Raw genomic sequence first — 26031 nt, forward strand, 5'->3', positions numbered from 1 at the left:
CTTCCATTTATTCAAATGTTTTATGTCATTATCTGTGTCCTTTGCTTTCCCTCACGCACACTCCTCCCACACAGACATTAATCTTGACCCAAGAGGGCAGACAGGGAACTTGTTCCAATGCCTCGGCCAATGGTGTCATCCAAAACTCTGCTGCCCGTATCCTAACTCGCACCAAATCCCGCTCTCCCATCGCCCCTGTGCTCACTGACCTACATTAGCTCCCGGTCCACCAACGCCTTGATTTAAAAAGTCTCATCCTCGTGTTCAAATCCCTCCACGGCCTCGCCCCTCCCTATCTCTGTAACCTCTTCCAGCCCTACAACCCTCCGAGAACTCTGCGTTCCTCCAACTCTGGCCTCTTGTGCATCCCCCACTTCCTTCGCCCCGCCATTGGCGGCCGTGCCTTCTGCTGTCCAGGCCCTAAACTTTCTATTTCCCTCCCCAAACCTTTTCGCCCCACTACCTATCCCTCCTCCTTCTAGATGCTGCTTAAAACCTACCTCTTTGACGAAGCATTTGGTCACCTGTCCTGATGTCTCCTTCTTTGGCTCTGTGTCAATTTTTGTCTGACTGACACCCCTGTGAAGTGCCTTGGAACATTTTACTACTTTAAAGGCGCTATATAACTGCAAGCTGTGGCGGTTGTTGTTGAGTGTGCCACTAACAGGGGCTTAAAGATGCTCCTGATTGACCTGCCCGCAGATTTCTCCCTGACAGCACAGCCGAGATTGGGAATCTTGAGACGTCAGGTATTGCGACTCAAAAAAATTGACTACTCCACCACACACATTGCCCAAGGGGATCACATTTCAAATTAAATCAAATGATTCCCTTCAAATTAAGTTAATTTATTATGTATTGCAGCACTGATGGGCCCTTCTTTTTTGTAAAACTATATTGAAATCTTTTTCATTAGTGAGGAGTGTTGTTTGTACTTAATGACACGTAGAGCTTATTGTTTTTGTAGCTTTGAAGGAGTTTGAAAATTTGTCAGCATGAGTAAACTGTGATACCACACATTGATTCCACTGAGCATCCCTGCTGAGCGCAGGTCAGAGTTCAGTATCAATAGAGAAGAAAGATATAATTTGAAGACTGACAATAGATGAGCCACATGCTGTTCTCCATTGATTTTTATCTGGAAAGATAAAATATGTATAGAATAGTCGTAAAAGTTCTTGAAACATGTCTATGGATATAATAGAGAATATAAGGGTCATATGAACAGGAGTAGGCCGTTCACCCCCTCGAGCCTGCTCCGCCATTCAATTAGATCATGGCTGATCTGCACCTCAACCCCATTTACCCACCTTAACTCCATATCGCTCGATACCTTTACCTGACAAAAATCTATCGATCTCAATCTTGAAAACTCCAATTGTCCCAGAATCCACAGGCTTTTGGGGCAGAAAATTCCAGATTTCCACTACATGGATCCCATGGCAAGGAGGCCTGATGACCAGCAAACAAAAGTGGAATCTATACAGTAGGCAAAAATCTGGCTTCTCCTTCAAATGTACTCTCTTTTCAAACAGTGTAGAATTACGACAATTACTGTCGAATCACTCAGGGATGTCAGTGTTATTAGGAATGGATAAGTCTTGGGTTTTATTAGAACATCTTAAGGATCCAAGACCCGAGGGGCCAGCTACGGTTGTTTGTTTTTTTTTCTCTAGACGCTGAGAGACTACTGGAAATGATTTAAGACCTAAGGCCTTCTGACCTGACACGCGGGTGACCTTTAGGGCCCTCTATGACCTCATCAGAAAAAATACCAATTTGAAGTGAATGACCCACAGCCCATCTGCAAGAACACGCAAGGGCTTCCTCACTGCATGTCCTTCAGCTTCTACGCTGAAAGGAAGGACTTCATACTTGGCTTAAAATCTAAAGTCATATTCCATAGACAACGATGGAAAAGCCAGCCATGTAGTTGGAGAAGCGTATTTTTCCTCTTCTGAACCTGTTGAACTCTGACGTGATAAAAGTCTGTGGAGTCAACTGAAAATTTAAAAACTGAGATCGATAAATTTTGTTAGGCAAGGGTATCAAGGGCCATGGAGCTAAGGCGGGTAAATGGAGTTAAGATGCAGATCAGCCATGATCTAATTGGATGGCGGAACAGGCCCGAGGGGCTGAATGGCCTCCTCCTGTTCCTACGATACAAATTGCTCGACTTCCCCGGTTTCTTACGGAATTCGCACGGCAGCGGAACAGTCTCTGTAAGAACAAAATGTTGTTTTGAGTCACAGCCCCCCCATGAACTAATTGTTGTCTTATTAATCAGTACAGTGTGTGGGCGCAGCTGCGAGATGAGCATTATCTGATTCAGCCGTCCTGTCATGTGAACGTCCTATCTTAATTTGATGCAATTATTTCATCAACGGGATGATATCAGCAGCCTGATTAATTTATAAAGCATGTTTTTGCAACTGAATGTACCTCTTTGATTCTCATTATGTGCGCTGATAGTGACAAAATGAGTATTTATGAAGAAGACTGCCAAATCCTCTTGTTTATTGGTTTTCAGAGCCATAAAACGCGGCATTTAATAATACTTGTACTCTTTGCGACGATCTCCGGCTGTTCCTGCTTGCTGATTTACTCACTGTGTGTGTGTGTGGGGGCTTATTTCTTTGTTGTTTTTTGTGTTTAGGATGAGGTGACACAGCCACTGAACCTCTCAGCCAAGCCGAAAGCGTTCGATCCCACAAAGTCGCCCGCCTCGCCGAGCTCCCCGCAGATTCCCTCGTTGAAAGCAAGCACGGGGCCTGGCCACCTCAAACCCGCCATCTCGGCCACGTTAACCGCCCCTCCCGGTCGAATGACTTCAATAGGTACGGCACTGGCCCAATCCTCCGGCTCTTCTTTTACTCTTCGTGCTGAATTTTGTGTGTGTGTGCGTGTCTCTTCCCCCCTCCCCCGCCCCCCCCTCACAGAACACTGTTTACCAGATGAATGGATTTCTGAGCCAAATGCTGTGCATTCCAAAAATGGATCCGCCGTGTGTCGTTTGCAGTAATCCATGCGACAGAGAAGCGGGCCCTTCAGTGTGCGTGTTGTAACTACCTCCTGTACCGTAATCCCACCCACTCCCCCCCCCCCATCTGCCAGGATTCCACATTGTGTCAGATTTAGCTTCTGATAACGAACTGTAGTCACAGCACTGGCCTGCACCGGTAAACTTGACAATATACTGGAAAAGGGGGCAGTCTCCACTCCATAATTAGCGTGCATTTTAAAACACCGCATTCCTGGGGCGTGACTTTTAGTGACGGGCACACGTGAAATAACAAGTTGGGAGAAAATTCAGGTCAATTCTTTTCTTGTGATGTCACTGCAGCTGCTATTTACTTTTATTTGTCTTGTCAAACTCTTTCCACGTACCTGTAAAAACTTGCAGGGAGGCATGCACGAGAGAAGTGAAAGAATGTAGGTGACTATTGTTCGTTGTAACTCATTTATTTCCCTCCTGCAAGCTCTGAATTCTGTAGAGGAGTCACATTTTCAGATAAAAAGGTCACACAAGAGATTAAACACAGCATTTATGCCTTTTAATGTCAGTTAAGATGCTGCTGATATTTTTGCACAAATCACGACGAGACAAATAAAACAAAAAGGAAAGACTTGCATTTATATAGCGCCTTTCATGATCTCAGGATGTCCCAAAGCACTTTACAGCCAATGAAGTACCTTTGAAGTGTAGTCAAGGAAACAGCAACTTGATAATGACCAGATAATCAGTTTTAGTGATGTTGGTTGAGGGATAAATATTGGCCCAGACACAGGGGAGAGCTCCCCTGCTCTTCTTCGAAATGGTGCCATGGGATCTTTTACTCCCTCAGTACTGCACTGACGTATCATCCTAGATTTTGTACTCAAGTCTCTGGAGCGGGACTTGAACCCACAACTTTCTGCCTTAGAGGCGAGTGTGCTACCACTGAGCCACGGCTGACACTTATCCAAAAGACCTGCAGATTAATTAAATAAAAGGCTAATTCTTCCTCCTGACTAAAATATGTTACATACAAAAGTATTGAGCTTGCTTGGGCTGAGATCACCTGACTGTGTAATTATTGGCTCAATAGATTTGTGGGATTAGAGAGGGACAGGGAATAGATTCCTTGTTTTTCATGTTTTTCTTTTGATTCATAGTTCATTTTTAAACAATTTGTTTTCCTGTTAATTTTCGAATTAGATTCCCACTGGAAGCGTTGTTCCTTGCTGTATTATGTGTTACGGTTTCATAGAACCAGGTGGTGAGATATTCGTCCGATCGGTTGCTGGAGTTTGTTGGAGCTTTAAAGAAGTTGGGGATCTCCACCGTTGGCTCAGTGGGTAGCACTCTCGCCTCCGAGTCAGAAGGTTGTGGGTTCAAGTCCTACTCCAGAGACTTGAGCACAAAATCTAGGCTGATGCTCCCAGTGCAGTATTGAGGGCGTGCTGCACTGTCAGAGACGCCGTCTTTCGGATGAGACGTTATACCACGTTATGCCATCTCAGGTGAATGTAAAAGATCCCATGCCACTACTTCGAAGGAGAGCGTGGGAGTTCTCCCCAGTCTCCTGGCCAAAATTTATTCCCCAACCAACGCCACTAAAAAACAGATTATCTGGTCATTATCGCATTGCTCTTTGTGGGATCTTGCTGTACGCAAATTGGCTGCCATGTTTTCGACATTACAACAGTGACTATCAAAAGTAGTGCATTGGCTGTAAAGCACTTTAGGACGTCTTGAGGTTGTGAAAGGCGCTTTGGAAATGCAAGTTCTTTCTTTAACAATGTTGCCCAATGTGTAGCTGAGCCTTGTGGACCAGGGAGGTCCTGGATTTATTCTCTGTTCTGCACCGAGTTACACATAGGGACTGTAATTGGCTTCCGTGCTCCTGGGCTAGGAGGGGAGAAGGATGATGGGATTCCCAATCCTCATTATTATCCAATGGCACCTGCTGGAATGTGAGCATGTGTGGATGTGAGGTGAAGATAGAATCAGGGTTAGCTGTGAGGTGCCCAGTGGTTGAATAGCCTCACTGTCGAGGCTCACACAACAAGAATGGGTGAGATACTGGTTCATGAGAAATTTGGTACTTCTAGGGGAAGACTGAGAAAATTGTAGGCAATTTTTTGAAAGAACTTAATATCTCTACCCAACTGCCTTAAATGTCCATAAAATTGTGATATTTATGTTTATAAAATTAGAGAAGGCTGGGAGTCATTTAGAAAAATAACTATTTTGTCTTCTGCATATTATGAAACTTTGAATGTTGAGCAGAAGTCGCTCGCTCCTTCACTTCAACACCTCGGGTCAGTTCAGTGAGTTAGCTAGTCTGTGCCTTCTTTCTGCTCCCTTCTATCCAGACATCCTCTCCTCCATCACGTCCTCGGGTTACTTGAATGACCACGACGCTGTGGCTAAAGCTATCCAAGAAGCCAGGCAAATGAAGGAACAGCTACGCCGGGAACAGCAGGCACTTGACGGGAAGGTTGCAGTCGTTAACAGTTTGGGGCTAAATAACTGCAGGATGGAAAAGGTCAGTTTGCACGCCAGGGCTCTGAGTTACGTGATTGATTTTCGTCGGTAGCCCCTGCTCGGTTTATTGCGGCCCGGCTGCCTTGTGAGTGACAAAATCCCTTTTATCGAGGGAAGCAGGCGCAGACCCAGTGTTCAAAACCACCGTTCCCCCACTCCCCTCCGCCGTTTGGTCTCATTTAATGAAATTTCGCATCTGGTTTAGCCGAGCGGACACTATTTTTAGCACAAAGGCCTCAGAAACAAACAAGAGTTCAGAAAGGGCCAGCATTAACTTTGTTTACTTATTTGAGGGAAGGCATTGCCTAATTTAGTTTTGAATTTCTAATTACATTTGCTCACGCTTTGCACCAAACGACAGCATTGTCATTTACAGCAAAGAGAGGGGATTTTGTAAAGCCGACAACAGCCTATATTACATATTGGAGTTTTTGCTGCTATTTTTGCTGAGACTTTTCTTTTAAATGTGTGTATTTTAAGCAGAGAAGAACAAACAGAATGCTCGATGACTGTCACACCATTCCACAGGGAACTTCTGTACTGATGTCCCGTATAAATGCTAGAAGTGGCACATTAATGGTCTATTCAAATAATTATTGACCCATCACATATTGGGATTTTTCTTACCGTTTGCGGACATTTAAAAAAAATTAAGAGGAAGAATGGGAAGGAGCGCACAAAAACACAGCTTTCTGTATGGTACAGTGTGATTCAGGGAATGTGAAACTGAGTAATGGGCCACCAGAAAGAATGTAAGCTTTCTGGGAACATTTTTACATGACAGTCAAGACAGACGAATCATCACTTGTGGTTCTGCAAAGTTTCTAAGTACTGCATGTTTTCAAAAAAAATTTGTTCTGGGGATGTGGGCATCACTAGCAAGGTTGGCATTTATTGCCCGTCCCCAGTTGCCCTTGAGAAGTTGGTGGTGGGCCACCTTCTTGAACCGTTGCAGTCCCACAGTGCTGTTAGGTAGGGAGTTCCAGGATTTTGACCCAGCGACGATGAAGGAAAGGCCAAGTCAGGATGCTGTGTGATTTGGAGGCGAACTTGGAGGTGATGGTGAAGGTGTTCCCACAATGTTATTGTTTGTAGCGGTTTGATACAACTGAGGGCCTTGCTAGGCCACTTCAGAGGGCAGTTAAGAGTGAACCATGTTGGTGTGTTATATATAGACCAGACCGGGTGAGAATGGCAGGTTTCCTTCCCTAAAGGACATTAGTGAATCGTTGAGTCTTGCATTTTGTAGGTAAAGCTACTGTCCTGATGCAGTTCCATGGATTTGCAACAAACTGAAGTTCTGGCAGATACTTAAGAACAAACCCTCAGATAAAGGCAATTGCTGGAAGACAATGGGGGGTAACTTTCATCTCCACCGCTCGACTTTCGTTCCATTGTGATCAGTGAAACGAAAATCAAGTGAATTCAAAAACGGGCGGGCGATGAAATCCGCCACCCCCTCCCCCCACAAACAGCAAAGACGGAACCTAGCCCCAGGGTTCCTCAAACCGCTGTAGTTTGTAGGGGTCATAAATATAAGATAGTCACTGATAAATCCAATCGGGAATTCAGGAGAATCCTCTTTACTCAGAGAGTGGTTAGAATGCGGAACTCGCTACCACAAGGAGTAGCTGAGGAGAATAACACAGATGAATTTAAGGGGAAGTTAGATAAACACATGAGGGAGAAAGGAATAGAAGGATATGCTGATAGGGTGAGATGAAGTAGGGTGGGAAGAAGCTCGTGTGGAGCATAAACACCAGCATGGACCAGTTGGACTGAATGGCCTGTTTCTGTGCTGTACATTCTATGTAGTTTCCCCGCCCCAAGCACCGAACCGGGCTACAAACAGCAGGTAATCTACTCCAAGGGTCTCTGCCTGTTATGGGATGGATGAGAATGCCTGGGGGTGGGGGTCTCTCCCTCTCAGCAGCATGCCTGAGGTTGGATTTTCATGGCGTGAGGTACTGTGGGCACCATCTCATGCCTAACTGCTCTGGGACTCTCAACTGTACCACTGTGCGGGTGAACATCAGATGAGAACAGAATTCTGTACAGTGGTGAAGTCCCCCTCCCTCTTCCCAGTCAAGTACCAGAACTGGGGGCGAAATTCGCCTTGGAAAAATCAAAATCGAGCAAGGTGTAAAATGGGCTGCCAATTCGCTAACGCTCATTTTGTGACACCGCTGCAAAATGAATTTCACCCCTACTGTCCGAGCTCATAGATGAAGAATGGCTGCTTGAACTCCCCCAATGACCGAGTTGCTACAGGCACCTTTGAGTACACCAGTAAGCAGAAAATCTCAGATTCCATTTCTGTTGAGTCAACTTCAACCTTGCGGGACCGGGAGGGGCTTCTTCAACAGCACCTCGAGCTCCGCGACCTTCACCATCTAGAAGGACAAGGGCAGCAGGTTCACGGGAACACTATCACCTCCAAGTCTCTCTCCAAGTCTCTCTCCAAGTCTCTCACCATCCCGACTTGGACATATATCACCGTTCCTTCATCGTCACTGGGTCAAAATCCTGGGACTCCCCCCTCCCAACAGCACTGTGGCAGCACCTTCAGCAAACAGACTGCAGCGGTTCAAGCAGAAGGCCCACCACCACCTTCTGAAGGCGCAACTAGGGACAGGCAATAAATGCCGGCCTTGCCAGCGATGCCAACATCCCGAGAATACATTTTAAAAAATCAATCCTGGTTGTGGCGGCAGTAAGGTTGCAACAGTTAGCTTTCAGTGCCGCCATGAGGAGGGGAGAGATCAGCTGGGCTCTCTGCTGATGATGGCTATTCAGTGAGTTCTGTGGGAAAATGCATGTCTGAGGACCTCTGTTCACAACACGATCAGGCTCGGCTCTAGTACCCCCCATGGTTAAATAGCTTGTTGACATCTCACTATCCAGCCTCAAAAGTGAAGAACAAGTACTTGGGCAAGGTACTGGTGTAGGCAGTTGCAAGAGTCAGCGCAGGGGGAGACGAGGAAAAATATAAAATTAAAAGGGGTGAATTTATTTAAAGAACAAGATCAGTCATTTGGGCAAGGAGTGGGAGGGTTGCTGGCCTTTGAACTCAATAAAAGGCACAGAATTTTGCTTTAAATTTGACAAGACAAGGTGAAATTTATTTTGCAGCAGTATCATAAAATGGGCATTAGTGAATTGGTAGCCCATTTTACACCTCACCCGATTCTTATCTTTCCGAGGTGAATTTTGCCCCCAGTTCAGGTACTTGACTGGGAAGAGGGAGGAGAACTTCACCGCTGGTAAAATTCTGTCCTCATCTGATGTTCACCTGCACCATGCTACACGGGTCTCTCAGTAGTGACTAGGAGCAGAAATCATGGCCTGGTCCACCTCCCTACCCTAAGCGCAGGGATGCTGAGGCCAATTCTTGCACCCAACTGAGATTGGTTAGCACAGTACAGACCGGAGTTTGAATCTGGGATGTTGCTGGTGTGTACAGTGAATGGCATGTGCATTCACCCATTGAGCTGGAAGGTAAGCTCCTTCTCCGCCATTTTCTCCCCTTGTGCTTGGTTACCTGACATCTCACACCATTCCTCAACCTTCTATCAGGGTGTGGGGGGGGGGTTAGCCAATGGCTGGGTGTGTATGGGCTTGACCCTAGTCTGTGGCTCATCCATCATCCTTCTCTCTCTGTTATGTGTCAAGCAGTGTGCCCCCGCCCCCTCCCCCAACAATTAAATGTCTGAAACCAGGAACTTGCCATGCTGGGAGCCAAAGGCCCAATCCTCTGTGGTAATCCGCTGTGATACGTTCATTTGGACCACCAACATGCTGCAAACCGCCCCCTCACATGGCTAAGGGAATTTGTGGCCAATTCGGGCCACGTTGGCTGGGAAAGGGTTAAAATATCTTTTTAACGAGCGCCAACCTGTTAATAGTTATTAGAATAGTTATCAGAGTTACTGAGAACTTCACGGGCAGACTGACGACAAAAGGATGCTGCAGAGCGTTTTATTTTTAGAAGTTTTTTTTAAAATCCGGGTCTCCGTGGACCTACAAGAAGGAAGCCTTCTCTTTAATCACAACATTAACCCTCCATTAGCGAGCATCGCGTGTAATTGTTATAGGCAGCTCTTGTAATCAGAAAAAGGTTCTTAAGCTCTTCCCGCACCAGCTGTGGTAGGAAAGGGGGAATAAGACATAGTGAGAGACGCTAATAAAAAGTGACTAAAATCTTCCTTGGAAGCTCTAGTAAATTGCAGTTATTTGTTAAGTATATTCAAGTCAGCTGTAGATACAGCAGTTGGCAAGTTCAGAGAGCATCTGTACTTGGTTTCTGTAAAGAAGAAGCATGGGTGCATTCCCCTGTGCTACCAGCTGGGAGTCGTCAAATGACAACCAACAAAATACTTTTGGACAGGAAGCTTTCATTTGGAGTTTTATGTACTCGCGAACCAGACTCTGCGGTTTTGATTTGGAACCCATTAAAATGTCTTTGATGGTATGGAAATTCATCTTCATGAAGTCTCCAGCTCGCATACGCTGTTAGTTGTAGTTACAGATCAGTCATTCAAAACTAATGGCAGTAATTGTCCTGACTGCTTGTATTGCTATACACTGCATTAAAATAATCCAACCCCTTAGTCTTGGCACTGCGAGTTAATCTTCTTTAATACAGATCAGCTGTTACTCTCCCACATGACTTCAGGCAGAGCCAGGCGACTATTCACAGTGTTTTGATTAAGTTACAAAAGTACAACCATCTGCCTTCACATCTTTCTCATTCAATCACTTCTCTGCTGCTCAGAGCTTGATTTCTGTTGCGCTTATTTTCAAGATTGTCCTGAAAGTTTTGACGCAAGGAGTCAAACTTAATTAAGTATGGCTATTTAATACAAGTCCACAGTGTCGCTTCTTTTAAACAGTGTCGGGCAAAATAAAATGGTTTGTGGAATATGACTTTGACTTCCCTTCCCAAAGTCTTGATCTCCCCAACTCTGTATTTTTTGTGTGTGTGTGGAAGGAAAAAATAAACTATTGGAGTAAGGGTATCACAGACAGTAGACACTTGCCTCTTGACCAGGTGTCGGTGGGTAGGAGCTTCAGGGCTCATTATCTGGTCATTATCATGTTGCTGTTTGTGGGATCTTGCTGTACGTAAATTGGCTGCCCCGTTTCCTTCCATTACAACAGTGGCTACACTTCAAAGGCACTTCATTGGCTGTAAAGCGCTTTGGGACATCCTGAAAGGTGCTATATGAATGCAAGTTCTTTTTCGTTTCTCGTCACTGCTGAGAGCAAGTTTCGTAATAAATTCATGGCCTGCCCACTAGGTGAAACATGGCACAATGGTGGGACAGTGCACCTTTGGGAAAGACAAGTACGAGTGTGATCATCTCAAGTCATCTTATCCCGTTGGATGTGCTTCATCTGTTGGACAATCATTCACAATAGTGTGGCCTAGACCTCCCCTTCCCTCCTCAGCCCAAATATGGGTACTTGGCAGGAAGCATCAGCACACAGGGGTTAAGGATCAGCATTTAGAACTTGTATTAAGCTCCACTATTAGAATTTGGTTTTGGTAAAATTCAAAGTGGCTGGGAAGTTTGAGAGTTTATAGGTGGGTTCAACCCTGCGAAGAGCAGACCATTCAGAACCTGAAACCTTAACCTCTTGTCTGATTCTCGATCATCCTCTGCGATCCAGATACTAGACTGGAGGTGATTTGGGAGCCTTGGCGCTAGGTAGTAAGTTGAGAGTCAGCCCTGCGGTGGCAGAACTCAGCAGCAAGGAAGGACTGGAGGCAGCCATCGATGCGGAGCACCAGGAGGACGTCCCTGAGCAACTCCTCCTCATCCCGTAACACAGACAAGCCCAAACCCCAGTGCTTTCCCCCACACTCGCACCAGGCGTTCAGAACTCAAGGCTCTGATCAGGTACTGATTCACTGGGGGGGAGTTTTAAAACCCACTCCCCCACTCACGGTGAAAACTGGGTGGGCGGGCAGTTAAAATGAGTGTGCGACTTACCCCCTCCGATCTCGCTGTCTTTCCGCCGGTCCTGATATTAACCTGTTCTATTGAGCAGGCCCAGCGGGACCCCAGCAGGAAGGCAGCGGGGCGCTGCTTTAAATATGCAGATCGGGCTGCGATGACATCATCAGGACCCAACTGCAATCTTAACCCCAGGCCTGCATGGGGAAACCCTGTTAGCTTCCCTGCCAGGCCAGACCTGTGGGGAAGAAGATCCAAGGGCCGGAAGAAACCCAGCAAGGAGCATTTCTTTATAAGTATGTTTCCCGATCTCTGGGTTAAAAAGAATCCCCTCGGCCTGCGAGGTTAATCCGGCCCCAGTCTGGTATTGGACTGAGTGAGAAGGTGGAGGTGGTGGGGGAGGGGCGCTCAGTGACGGCTACATTCATTCAGCTGGGTGACCATGACGCCACACTACACGACAAGTGGAGCAGCCAATAAAAATGCGTTAACCTCATAAGCTCCACCTCCTCTTGCTTGCGGTTTGGGGGCTCAGGAAAAGATGGCAGCCCTGTACTGTCTGCAAGAGGAGTAAAGTCATGTAACTCCCACCCCCTCCACCGCAAGTGTTACTGAAGATTTCATCGTTGTGACCAGTGTAAGGAATTTACTCTCTTGGTGGGACCCACTCTTGCATTTGAGCTGGGGAAGGGGTCGAACAGACAAACTCAGTACAGATGTGCACTATTTTTGGTTTTTGTCCCCCCCCCATGCAAGTGGAATCCACATTGGGTCACACAGATAAGACCAGTTTCAATAATTTTCTGTCTGTGCCTCTCTGAGTGTTATTCTTAAACTAAAGCGTACTTTTCACTCCTTTCATTCCATTTAACACAATTCTGTATGTTGTACTTTTCCCTGCCAGAATTTTGTTTTGCTCATCAGCTAAAATTCGTTTGGAAAAATTAACCAGTTCTCCAGCACAAATGATCACTGGACATAAAATTAACACACTGCTGGAATAATTATTCTCTGGATCCCAGCAGGAGAGTTATAGGCTTTCTGCACAACTTGAGTTGGACTCGCTCACACCTGATGTTGTGCAGCTGACAGCAAATGCACGCAAGGGCTGTAGAATTACTGCGGCGATTATCGAGTTACGATCATTCTCGCTGCAAATCTGAGACAAATCGATCTTACAGTTCTGAATGCCGGAACAGTCCTTCAGCATGTCAAGGGTTAAAGCTGAGAGTCATGTCCAATGACGCCCAGTTCAAATTTGCACATACGCCAGACTGATATTGATGGCCTCTGATGGATGCAGACTTCCACTTCATTAAAATGTTTCTCCTTACATAGTCTGTAAGAATCAGTCAGTACTGTCATAGGCCAGTCTAGCTGCCTTAACCTTTACTCCATCCTATCCTGCTGTATCATACATCACTGGCAAGGTAGTAATTTTATTCAGCAGGTTTATTAAGCTCAACAGAACACGAGGGTTCAGTTCCAGCCTTTGATTCAGTGCCAGACTGTCTTTAAAATGTACAGTGTATAGTTTTGCTAATTTTACCATTTTATGAATTTACAATCATCAGAGCAGGGACACTAGTCATGGTGTGACAGAGGTGAATGGGTAATAACGATTATTGTGGTCTAGGAGCGGAAAATATATAGCATCTTGCGGCTGGTACATTAGTAGATGTCAGCTTTGTTTCTCAGGCACTGTAGAGGGATCTAATACTGAATGTTATTATAAAGAGACTCCACGTTACTTTGTGAGGTATTAACTTCCTGATGTTAGCGTTGTGGATATTAGTAATTCTTTAGGAAATGAAATTTCAAGCATGTCATTAAAATTAATAGGAATTCTAGTGCTTCGGCTGGGGTTAGTCGGTAAGGGTTAAGCAAATTCAGACAAGTGCAAAGCCATGTTTCAGCGTGCCTGCTGAAGGGACCCGTCTCGAGCGATAAAGTGAAGGAAATATGAATGGAGTTCCAAACGTAGCTGATGGGTATTTTTTTTTTAAGAACCGGTCACGCAGAAATTTATGAAGACGGAGAAAGTTTTGACACAATAATTTGCAACTTGTGCTGTTGAAACAATGCACTTGGTGGTGACCGATGGGAAACTGGGCCCCGTACGTGGCCCTTGAAAAGAAAGGAAATGCGTGATAGGGAGGGAAAATGGTCTTTTTGCATATCTGCTAAAAATACAAGCTGTTCAGATAATTTCGATGACAACATTAACTCTCACAGCGTTTCCTGTTTTTAGCAATGATTAAAGGGGAACTCCAGTGAAAGGAAGCATGGTTGGGGGGAGTTCAGGGAGAATTTTCGAAGCACCTACTCCTTAATCTCTCTATCTCCAAACTCCTAGCGTTGATTTGAAGCATACTTAGGACCAACATTGGATATCGCAATGGGGGAATGGTATTTAGAAATGAGCAGAAATCAAATTCCTTTTACTGCAGTTAGTAAGGTTTTGTTCCAGTTTAAAGCGCGGATTCTAAATTGCTGCCTCATTACAGCTAATGTTACAACATAAATTTAGGACACAACGCAAAATAGAAATACGGGGTTAGTCAGTAACCCATTCACTGGGGTTCCTCTTTGAAGAAGCTTTAAGCAACCCAGTGCAATAAATAAGGGATAGGATTTCACCTTTTCGATGCAATAAAAGAAAAGCCTTTTAAGTGTACACGGTGACTCTGGTTAAGAAAGAACGCTGCTCTGTATCTTTCAGTCCAAGGCCATCCTGCCACACGTTCCGAACTTTTATTTCCTGACATATACTGTCCTATTTGGAGATAAACGGGAAATTACACAGAGCGAAACAGAGCGACTCATTTAGGTTGGTAGCTGAATGATTTTATCCGCAGCTGGTTAGTTTGACACTGTTGGTTGGGAAGCTGCAAATTCGCACCTTTTAGTAACCGTGAAACTTGCCTGTATTTCACTTGCAAAAAAAAATATTCTGGCTACGAGCAGTTTGCAGGCGCCGAGCTTCATATATTCAAACTGTTAAGTCAATCAAGCACTTCCTTTTTTTTCTTCACCCCCTCAAGATCTGTGGCAGGAATTTGCATCTTGTGGTTTAACAAAGGATCTATTTGTAACAATATTTATTCCAGTGTCATGAGCAGGGGCCCTTGGTGTGTCAATTCAGCGCAGGGCGTGATAGTTCTTGTAACTACTTCTTTCAGTGTGAGCGCTGAATTCAGGCTGACAGTGACTAGGGTTGACTTAATGTGGATGTTTAATAAAAAGCACGTCAGTTCCAGAGGTAGTTACAAATGGCAGTAAGTACCTCGGTGACAGCCCTGTAATAATTTCACATCCATCATCATCTTGATGCACTGGTAGCTCACTGATGGATGAGGCGGCTGAGACTAACCCTCCAGTTTGTAGACTGTCATTCTGGGTGGTGTATAATGATTACTGCAGCCTATTGCCTTGGACTACCTGAGTGTAGCAGCTTTAATCCCAGGGCTGGCTGATTTGGCCAGGCCTACATTTGCAGAATCAACCGGCCCGATTTTAACCCCGCCTCCCCTCCGACAACAACAGGGCATGTGGGGGAGAGGTTAAAATCGCTGCAGCGCGCAACTGGCCGGCGTCCCCTTGGCCTCGTGCCGCACGCCATTTTAACAGGAGCATTTTGGGCAGTGTGTGAGGCTTTCACCTGGCCATGGCCTCATTGACATGCAGAAGTCGGGGTCTAATGATGTCGTTGAGACCCCAAGGTCATTTTAATAATGAAACTGTGCCCAGGGGAAGCTGACGGAAGAAGGCTCCAGGACCAAAAGAGGACCAAAATATGTAAATTAAAATTTATATTTTTTCAAATGTTTCCTTTTTGGGCTGAGAGGTGCAGAAGTGCTCCTCCAGGCCCCACTAGCAAGCCGTGCTCCTCTTTTGCCCCAGGCTTCCCACCCCTCCCCGACTGTGATCACATCTGGCACCCCCCACCCCCCGATCCGCTCACCTGACTGCTCGCCCCGCTCCTTTCCGCTGGTCTCTGTGGGCAGCACTCTCGCCTCTGAGTCAGAAGGTTGTGGGTTCAAGTCCCCCTCCAGGGACTTAAGCCTATAATCCAGGCTGACGCTCCCAGTTCAGTACTGAGGGAGTGTTGCACTGCCGGAGATGCCGTTTTTCGGATGAGACGTTAAACCGAGGCCCCGTCTGCCCTCTCAGGCGAATGTAAAAAATCCCACGGCATTAGTTATGGTTCTGAGCAGAAGGGAAAGCACCAAAATCAGAGTGACATCTACAGGGAGAATACACCAAGGAAATGGGGAAGGACCAGCTGAGGTCTGAAGCAGTAGACGTCTATGTTTAAACCAGAGTACTGAAGAGTGGCCAGTAGGAAGATGGGATACTATTCCTGATGTCTACGTTAAGCTTGGTTGAACCTATCATAAACCATAGCACATATATCTAACTATAGCTTGATGCCATCTGACAATTTGTGGTTTGGGAGAAGTGCCTTATGAACAGAAGGTAGATTGGATTCAACTGAGATCCACGCCACCTGAACGGTATCTAAGATTTAACTCTTTGCATCTCTGTAGTGCTGAAATTTTTGTCAGGTAAAATTTTAATGAAGATCAGAATAGTCTTAGGAACAGGAGTAGGCCATTCAGCCCCTCAGGCCTGCTCCGCCATTCAATTAGATCATGGCTGACCTGTTATGACGCAATTTCCACGGTTAATTTTCACAGTGGATTGCTGGATAATGAGTTGTGATGCACATCTAACATGGGTTGAGTTTAAATCGAAGTGTCTCCCATAGCTATTACCTCACTGACAGCCTTTCCACAAGCTGCGATTTTCATTCATCTCTATTGAAGAGTTACTGCATAAACTGTGAAAATTAGTCAATATATAGGAGTCTGTTTAAAACAAGTCTCCGACAGGAAAATGCACAGGGACTAATTTAACTTTTTAAAACTAGAGTGTAAACCTGATTTTGTGCTGTTTACCATCACACGTGAACATACTAGGGTAGATTTTGACTGTGTGATGGTATAAAACGGTTGATAGCGAGTTGGCAGCCCATTTTAATCTCTCCCATTGAAGTCAGCGGAAATAAAATTCAGGAGAGATGTAAAGCGGGCTGTTGATTCACCTATTTTACACCATCACACAATGTCAAGATCTACCCACTGTCCGCTATTTAATGTCTGGATCTTCTTCCAGTCCCAACAGTCTGCACAATGCAATGGGAGTGAAATGCTTCTCGGGCAGTAGCACAAAACCAGCAACAGTGAATCCGACGTCCATTTTATGCTACATCCGATTTTCTTTTCCATTGCCTTCTTAGTGTCAGCTGTGGCTCAGTGGGTAGCTCTCTCACCTTGGAGTCAGAAGGTCGCAGGTTCAAGTCCCACTCCAGAGACTTGAAGTACATAACCTTGGCTGACACTCCCAGTGTAGTACGAGGGAGTGTTGCACTGTCGGAGGTGCCGTCTTTCGGATGAGATGTTAAACCCAGGTCCCTGTCTGCCCTCTCAGGTGGATATAAAAGATCCCCTGGTAATATTTCGAAGAAGAGCAGGGGAGTTCTACCCAGTGTCCTGACCAATATTTATCCCTCAACACTAAAACAGATTATTGGGTCATTATCTCATTGTTGTTTGTGGGATCTTGCTGTGCGCAAATTGGCTGCTGTGTTTCCTACATTACAACAGTGATTAATTACACTTCAAAATGTAGTAAAAATTGGCTGTGAAATGCTTTGGGATGCCCTGAGTTTGTGAAAGGCGCTATATAAACGAATGTTCTTTCTTTCTTTAGTGGATATCACACAGTAGAAAAAATTGGTACAATATTTAAACATGATTAAAGTCAGGGCTAAAGGGATCATGTGCCAGTTTTCACATATACCTGTGGATATAAGCCCAATATTGCACTAAATTATTTGAACTAAAAAAAAGAGGAGGAAGAATTTGCATTTATAAAGTAACTTTCACATCCTCAGGACATCCTAAAGCAGCCAATGACTGGGATAGATTTCTGTCTATGCTGCCTGGATGGTAATCTGTTGGCACAGATTGCGCGTTCTTTACAAAACCTGCCATGATCTCCATTCCATTGACATCCAAGGGATGACAATCAGGTGGGTTCTATAACAGGCGTGTGATTCCCTCCACCAGATTACCACCCAGCAGTGAAGATGAAAATCTACCCACTCGGGTTACTTTTGAGATGCAGTCACTATTGCCTTGTAGGCCAACGCAGCAGCCAATTTGCATGCAGTAAGGTCCCATAAACAGCAGTGAGATGAATGATCAATTAATCTGTGTTTGGATGAGAGATACATGTTGCCCAGGACACCGGGAGAACTCTGCTACTCTTATTCAAGTAGTGCCATGGGATCTGTTACATCCAGCTGAGAGGGCAGACGGGGCCTCGGTTTAACTGAACCCTCGACAGTGCAGCACTCCCTCATTACTGCACTGCAGTGCCAGCCTAGATTAGGTGCTCAAGCCCTGGAGTGGCGCTTGAACACATGACCTTTCTGGCTGCCAACTGAGCCAAAGAAAGAGAGAATCCATTTGAAAGTGAACTCCAGGCTCAGATGAGATAACAGTCCTCCAACATCACAACAACCTTTAAACAATTTGTCTTGAAAAGTCAGGCATGGAGCAATCACCATTGCTTAACAGAGATCATCCCCTCACCCACAGTCGTTCTACCTCAGCACCGACCTCGAAGTGATAGCTTTAGCATGCTAACTACACAATGAGCTTTATTAAATTACTTGCATTCAAAAAAAAATGCCACTGTGGATAAAGGACTATCCCTGGTATCAATACAATCTCGGCACTCAGTCAGATTGAGTCATGCCTAATGATTTCAGTGAATTTTGAGCAAGAATCTCAGAGACGCAGTAGCGTTTCCTAGCTTTGCTCCATTTGATGCGGGTGATGTGCTCTATTTCATATAACTGCTGCGTGTGGTGCAAAGCAGCTAGCTCGTTATCGGGTTTATTTTGGGACGTCCTGAGGTCGTGAAAGGCGCTATATAAATGTAAGTCTTAAGGACACGCATGAGCCATTGAATGCGAGTGAGCTTTTAACTGGAATTTCTTTACAATTCACACTGAGAATTGTTCTTTTCCCTTCTCCTGTCTTCATCTAGCCTTTTGCTTTGATCCCCCTTTGCTATGTAGGTACTATTTTGGGCTGAATTCTCTGGTATTTAAAGGATTCATGACCGGCCCTAGAAATCCCGTATTCATCCCCACAAAAAAAACAATAATTCACTCTGACGCACTCCATTAATAATCGGAGTATTCCAGCAGGACTGTTGGGAGTTTTGATCCACTGTTTACCTGACCTATGTGTCTGCCGAGCAGATTGTAATTAAAAGCACGCACAAACATCCCCTTAGTGACTCAGGGTTAATTTAAGTCAGTGCACATCTATGCACAATAAAAGTAAATTTGACTGTACATGATACCAACAAACTCAACATGACTTCCTCAGGGGATTTGGTCTGAATGGTAGCCAATTTCTGTTATATTTTTTCAGACTAACTTGCTTCAGGCAACAGGATGGTCTATAAGAGACGGGGGCCTGAAAAATCCATGAGACACAATCCAGAATAACCCTACTGGAGTTTGCCCTGTGAAGCCAGAAAATCCTGCTTCTGCCCGCCAGTCGGGGGGTGCCCAGACTCCAAGTTGTCTCCTTGGCACCCCCCCTCCCCCAGTTTAAGGGGCTGATCAAGATAGTTTCTTTAGTGGTCCAGGCCATTGGCCTGTCTTGGACTCCACCCCCTCCCCCCCACTTTTGGTAGGGGCCACTTCCATTTGGAAGTTGGAATGCTGCACCTTACTGGGGGTACCGCCCTCCAGTGCTATGCCGAATAAGCCAGGGAAGCAGGAGCTCCTGGCTTAGGGATTCCCCCCCAACAAGTGCTCCCAGCCCTGCCACCGGTCAGCATTTGCCTCTTAAGGCCCAACTGCTTCCCTGCCATTGTTCTCCCTGCTCTGTGCTCATATGAGAAAAACAACCTGCCTTTACATCACACCTTGCACAGAGCAAGATCCCACAAACCGCAAATGAGAGGAATTTAGTTAATCTGTTTGTTGGTGGTCTTGGTTGAGGGAGGAATATAGGCTGTGACATTGGGAGAACTCAGGTTGAAAAAAGTGTGACAAAGTTGTGGGCTCATTCAAGAGGGCAGAAAGAAAGAACTTGCATTTATATAGCACTGTTCACGACCGCAGGATATCTCAAAGCATTTTACAGCCAATGAAGTATTTTTGAAGTGTAGTCACTGTTGTAATGTCGGAAACGTGGCAGCCAATTTGCAAACAGCAAAGTCCCGCAAACAGTAATGTGATAATGAACAGATAATCTGTTTTTATCGATGTTGGTTGAGGTATAAATATTGGCTAGGACACCGGGGAGAACTTCCCTGATGTTCTTCGAAATTGTGCCATGGGATCATTTACGTCCACCTGAGAGGGTAGACGGGTCCTCGGTTTAACGTCTCATCCGACAGTGCAGCGCTCTCTCAATACTGGACTGAAAAGTCAACCAAGGTAATGTGCTGGGGGAGGGGCTTGAACCCACGACCTTATGACTCAGACGCAAGAGTTGTACTCAACTGAGATGGGATTTTCTTTGAACTGGGTGCTGATCAGTGATGCAGGGTGGGGGAAACCATAACTCACTGGAGATGGGGTAGGTAGGCGGATCACAAGTATTGTTAATACCTGGACCAGAAAATGCCTTCCCGGCTGACTCTTGCAGGATTAGACTTGATCCTTGGTAAATATATATGGATGTTGTGTAAGATTCCACAAAAATAACTCCGGAAGTTCTTCAAAGACTGTTTATTGTAGCAAATGGTTACTCTTCATTTTTTTCAGTATTATCACAAAGCCTTTAACTGGTAAAGATGAAAGTTGCAGCCTCTCTTTTATATGGTCAGTTCATGACTCAGCACGGAAATCTTAACAATGGTAAAACACTGTCTGTTGATTGAAAGTCTGTCATTATGACATCCTGATTGCCTTCTTGTTAGTTCTTTTCCTAAAGCGATCCATTCACATAAGGGTGCCACTTCTAAGTTAAATTAAAGGGTTGAAATTTTCCTGGTATTAGCAAATTGTTAGGAAAGGTTGCTGGCACTTCAATTAAAATATTTAATTACAGAAGGATTCACTTATTTAATGTGGCACACATCGGAGTTTTGTTTTAATATATGAACTTTGAATGGTGTACAAGATGTCCTCTTATGAGGCCTGTCCGACAATCCTATGACTGATGTCCAAATGATATGTGATGTACAAAAATAGAAGTGCTTTGTTTCATTGGCATTAAGAAATGGCATGCCCAAGCCATTTGGGTATATTTTTTATTTATTCTTGGGATGTGGGCGTCACTGGCAAGGCTGGCATTTATTTACCATCCCTAGTTGCCTTCGAGAAGATGGTGGTGAGCCGCCTTCTTAAATACACTGCAGTCCGTGTGGTGAAGGTTCTCCCACGGTGCTATTAGGTAGGGAATTCCAGGATCTTGATCCAGTGACGATGAAGGAACGGCCGATATATGTCGAAGTCAGGATGGGGTGTGATTTGGAGGGGAATTTGCAGATGATGGTGTTCCCATGCACCTGCTGCCCTTGTCCTTCTAGGTGGTAGAGGGCATGGGTTTGGGAGGTGCTTCTGAAGAAGCCTTGGCGAGTTGCTGCGGTGTATCTGTTTTTAGATGGCCCTGGCGACCACCTGAAATGAATGCAGGTCTCATTTTAATATGGAAATGAGGGCCATGCGCCCATTTCACAACCCATCCGTGAAATGTGTCCACTCAGCGTTACCTGATATACAAGCGGCTTAACCTCAAAGGGAGGCCACTACTAAATAAATGTAAGTCTTGCATCATACTTACCTTGACATGGAGCTGGGAGGAACAGGAGTGCTCCATCCCTGCTCGGCCCCATCACTGTGGACTGCCACTGGCCTAAACTCAGCCCCCTTCCTAATCTCCTTCCCCCCACCCCCCTCAAGACATCCTGAGGGCTACTTACCTCACCAAATTCTCAAGTGAAGAGATGCTTATAAAGATATGCAAAAAATGAGCTGCTGTTCAAATATTCACTACAGCACTGTAGAAGTCTGTAGAAGTATTTGCTACTGATGCTATTAGATCAAAAACTGTGGAAATATAAGTTGGAGTACCGCAGATTGGTGTATATAAATCTAAATTGACACTCCAGTGTAGTACTGAGGGAGCGCCGCACTGTTAGAGGTGCCGTCTTTCGGATGAGATGTTAAACCGAGACCCCGTCTGCCCTTGCGGGAGAATGTAAAAGATCCCTTGGCACTATTTTGAAGAAGAGCAGGGGAGTTCTCCCCGGTGTCCTGGCCAATATTTATCCCTCAACCAACATCACCAAGAACAGATTAACTGGTCATTTATCTCATTCCTGTTTGTGGGACTTTGCTAAGTGCAAATTGACTGCCATATTTGCTTTTCAAAAGTAATTCATTGGTTGTAAAGGACTTTGGGTCGACCTGAGGTTGTGATAAGATGCTTTATCAATGCAAGTTCTTTTGTTTCTTATTTGTGACTATAGTCACCATATATCAAATGAGATAAAGTATTGCATGTTGCTGTGTCTGCCTTGACATTTGTACACCAATATCCTGTAAATAACCTGAATGCTTTAGATAATTTAGGGCTAAATTTTCTTTATTTCTTTTTTTTAAAGAAGTATTGGTCTTATAAATATTTAAAGCTAACCTGTATCAGAGATGTTAAATTATTGAGATACGATTGAATTATTGATGCATCCGTAAACTACTGTCATTTTTTTAACCCTTTTATTGTAAAGGATTTCAGAAAATTTAATTATTTTCAGGAGGAATGGACGGACCATTTTGGTCCTGGCTGCTAAAAGTAGGAGGTTCCTTAGACAGAACGCTGTTCAATTTGAGGAGTAGCTAGTAGAACACGGAGAATCACAGCTTAATGCTGATAAAGATGTATTTTTTTTAAAATAACCTGACTTTATAAATAAAACACGATGAACTGCATATTAATGAAATGTTTATCATCTTCCCTGCTCTGACAGCACTTGTCACTTCCCCTTACGGTATGCACAGATCGTTTTGTATTGTCCATTAAAAAAGAAAACATTTATTTTTATCGCTCTTGTCTCTTCATTTATTTGCCTGCCATCTGCCAGGGTGGGATCATTAAAAGGATGTCGAGAGAGAGTTGTCTAAAAGCATGTGTAAGTTCCAATTCAGCAACAGAATTTTCCTTTCCCCAGGTATTAATGGTAATTTCCCTTCGTCCTCTGAACTCACAAACAATTAGAGGAATGCAACTGTCGGAATCTAAATTTCAGCCGCACAGCCTGTGTCTGTAATCGTTTCTTTAAATACCTAACAGTGAAGTAGAACAGTAGCGGGATTTAATTGAAAGTGGCATTTGATGATTATTTGTTATCTTTCCCCCTTGTATTTATTCTCACCAGTAGACTGTGCTACATTCAGCCGTTCCGACCAGGATTTGATAGGCAATACATTTTAACCTAACTGGCCTGGGCGGGAATCCCATGGGATTGGGTAGAATGCTGGACAGGGTGTAAAACCAGTGTCGCACCCTATCCCATCAGTTTCCTGACGGGTGAATTAGTTTAAAATAGCCCCCTATTAACGGAATCTTTAAACTGCTTGGGTTGTTTTGAATGGGAGCCTGGTGGAAGATACAAGGGCTGATTCTGTGAGGTGAGACTCTTGGTGCAGTGTCTCGCTCGACACGAGCATAAATCGAAGCTCGTGTTACAACACTTCAGAGCCCGATTCCATCACCCACGTTCCCGTCTAGGGAGACTCTGTGCCAAGAGAGGAGGCTTGGCCAAAATTCCCCGGCAGTACGGACAAACATCAGAAGGCTTCTCTTAGCATTTCATAATCGGTCATGAGGTGTAATGCAGCACGTGTTATCAAAGAACCCTCATAGAGGACTGAAATTCAACATGTGCTTGTCATTTCTGTGGGTTTTCTGTGAATTTTGCGCTCAAAAGCTTTGCTAAAGAAAAGACATTGAAATAAGACAGTAAAAACTATTTTAAAAATTAAATGACATTATACAAACACAGGTCAGTTTGCAAAATAAGTCATAATACACATCTGCAAAACTGACACCATGCAAATAACTTTGATAAGCGATAGTGGGAAAAAATCTATCAACGGAAATTAAAACTGATTAAATATTAGAAGCACCCGTGGTTTTCCACCATTTCCAAACTATTGTACAATTTTTGCGTTCAGAGTTTGTCTTTCCTAAGCACAATTTGTGGGCTGGCATCAGATAAAATGACATTGAAGCTGTCAGATTGTTGTAAAAACACAAACTGATTCACTAATGTTTAACCAACACGTGGCTCCAGTCTCACACTAGGTGGTTGACTTTTAATTCCCTCTTAGGCTCTAGCAGGCCACTCAGTCGTCAGGGGAACTAGGGATGGGCAATAAATGCAGCCTTGATAATGCTGCCCACATCTCAAGAATGAATAAACAGTAAAAAAGCTAGAGGCACCTACAGCTTTATTCTTCAACATGTCACTCAGATAAAAACGTAACTAAAAGGAGAAGGAACTTTAATCTGTTCGGAACAAACAATTTTGGTTCTCCATCTGTACTAGAAAACTGTCGCTTCTTTGATTCAGCCCCAACAATTGTTTTGGTTATGAGTGGGCTCTTCTCATTCACAGGTACACGAGAAAACTTCATTGGAAAGTCTCGCCCAGCATCTGACTGAGAAGCGATCAGAAGATGGGAAGTTCGGGCATGCAATGGTGGATTTTAACATGGGCGGAGAATCTGATGGTTAGTACTTTTCTTTCATTCGTTTTAAGGGTCTTACTTCTGTTTACAAATCGCGTGCATTTTGATCTTGCCTGTAAAAATGTAGATTTAATGCTGCGGTCTTTCTGTCATCAATGTCACAGTGGAAAATATGGTTTTCTAGTAATTTATGAAGAGGTGAGCTTTCTCCTATTAAATGTAATGGCAAAATTGCGGTTTAAAGGGAAGCTCCAAACCTTCATTATACATCAGCATACGTGAGTACCATGGGAGAATAGCAAATAATGAGAAGAAATGAGATCTAAAGCCCAGCACAGTATAATAACCATCAGTGCAGCTTCATGCTTCAGTACTGATTTACAAGACTACCAGAATTAAGCAGGTACATGTAACTGCACTGGAAATGGGAAAAACATACAGCACATTTTATTTATTGAACTAGAAGCAAACGATAATTGCTCAGCCGTTATTGAAATTTGCAGGAACCAATTAGTAGTGTAGTCCTGGCCAGAATAGAGACTCTCTGTGACTTGAGGCAGGTTGCAACAGGAGGTGGAAAGTGCTTTCACCTTTAGATGCGATACCCGCCCGGCAGAGGACATCTGCAGAATATATGCTGCATCTGTCGTTGACCAGAATTCAACAGGGACACAATTATAAGTGGTTGTTATAGGGAATTGAGTAGATATCCATACAGGGTGTGAAGCCAGAGATGGACAACCTATAGGAGGGACATTCGAGAACGTAAATAAGTGAAGCTTAGATGTAGAGTTCGGGAAAGAATGGGGAATCATCAAAGTGATGCATACTGTATATGCTTGACGAAGGCTCAGTTCCTCATTATCGGTTGACTATTGTCGGAGCTCCTTTGATTGTCCTTGACACCTCTTCAAGGCCGGGACCTGACCCCTGGGGATGTGTTTGGGACGGTCCACGGTTGCTCTGTCGTTGACTTGTTCTGTTCTGCGGCTCCGTCACTTGCAGGTTGTGGACACCGTCGGCTAATTCAAGGATTAGCTCATCTGCCTTTTGATGGCATTTCCTCAATCGAGGGCCCCGCTCCCCTCCTCCATCGAGGGCCCCGCTCCCCTCCTCCATCGAGGGCCCCGCTCCCCTCCTCCATCGAGGGCCCCGCTCCCCTCCTCCATCGAGGGCCCCGCTCCCCTCCTCCATCGAGGGCCCCGCTCCCCTCCTCCATCGAGGGCCCCGCTACAATCCTCCATCGAGGGTCCCGCTCCCCTCTTCCATCGAGGGTCCCGCTCCCCTCTTCCATCGAGGGTCCCGCTCCCCTCCTCCATCGAGGGTCCCGCTCCCCTCCTCCATCGAGGGTCCCCTCCCCATCTCCATCGAGGGCCCCCCTCCCCACCTCCATCGAGGGTCACCCTCCCCACCTCCATCGAGGGTCTCCCTCCCCACCTCCATCGAGGGTCCCGCTCCCCACCTCCATCGAGGGTCCCGCTCCCCTCCTCCATCGAGGGTCCCGCTCCCCTCCTCCATCGAGGGTCCCCTCCCCTCCTCCATCGAGGGCCCCCCTCCCCTCCTCCATCGAGGGTCCCCCTCCCCACCTCCATCGAGGGACCCGCTCCCCACCTCCATCGAGGGTCCCGCTCCCCTCCTCCATCGAGGGTCCCCCTCACCATCTCCATCGAGGGTCCCCCTCCCCATCTCCATCGAGGGTCCCCCTCCCCATCTCCATCGAGGGTCCGGCTCCCCACCTCCATCGAGGG

The 26031-nt window shown here is 45.3% G+C and overlaps 1 protein-coding gene across 4 annotated transcripts in view; it reads left to right on the top strand.

Annotated features, from left to right (window-relative positions):
• The window catches only part of sox5 (SRY-box transcription factor 5), a 270199-nt gene that overhangs the window by 214153 nt on the left and 30015 nt on the right, over positions 1-26031 (top strand). For all 4 annotated transcript variants that reach the window (XM_068004705.1, XM_068004704.1, XM_068004706.1 and 1 more), the window contains 3 exons: positions 2657-2837; positions 5359-5531; positions 24211-24325. In XM_068004705.1, the coding sequence (XP_067860806.1) occupies positions 2657-2837; positions 5359-5531; positions 24211-24325 (469 nt within the window). The remainder of the gene's footprint in view (positions 1-2656; positions 2838-5358; positions 5532-24210; positions 24326-26031) is intronic.

The sequence above is a fragment of the Heptranchias perlo genome, chromosome 24 (genome assembly GCF_035084215.1).
Source record: "Heptranchias perlo isolate sHepPer1 chromosome 24, sHepPer1.hap1, whole genome shotgun sequence".
NCBI classification, from domain to species: domain Eukaryota; kingdom Metazoa; phylum Chordata; class Chondrichthyes; order Hexanchiformes; family Hexanchidae; genus Heptranchias; species Heptranchias perlo.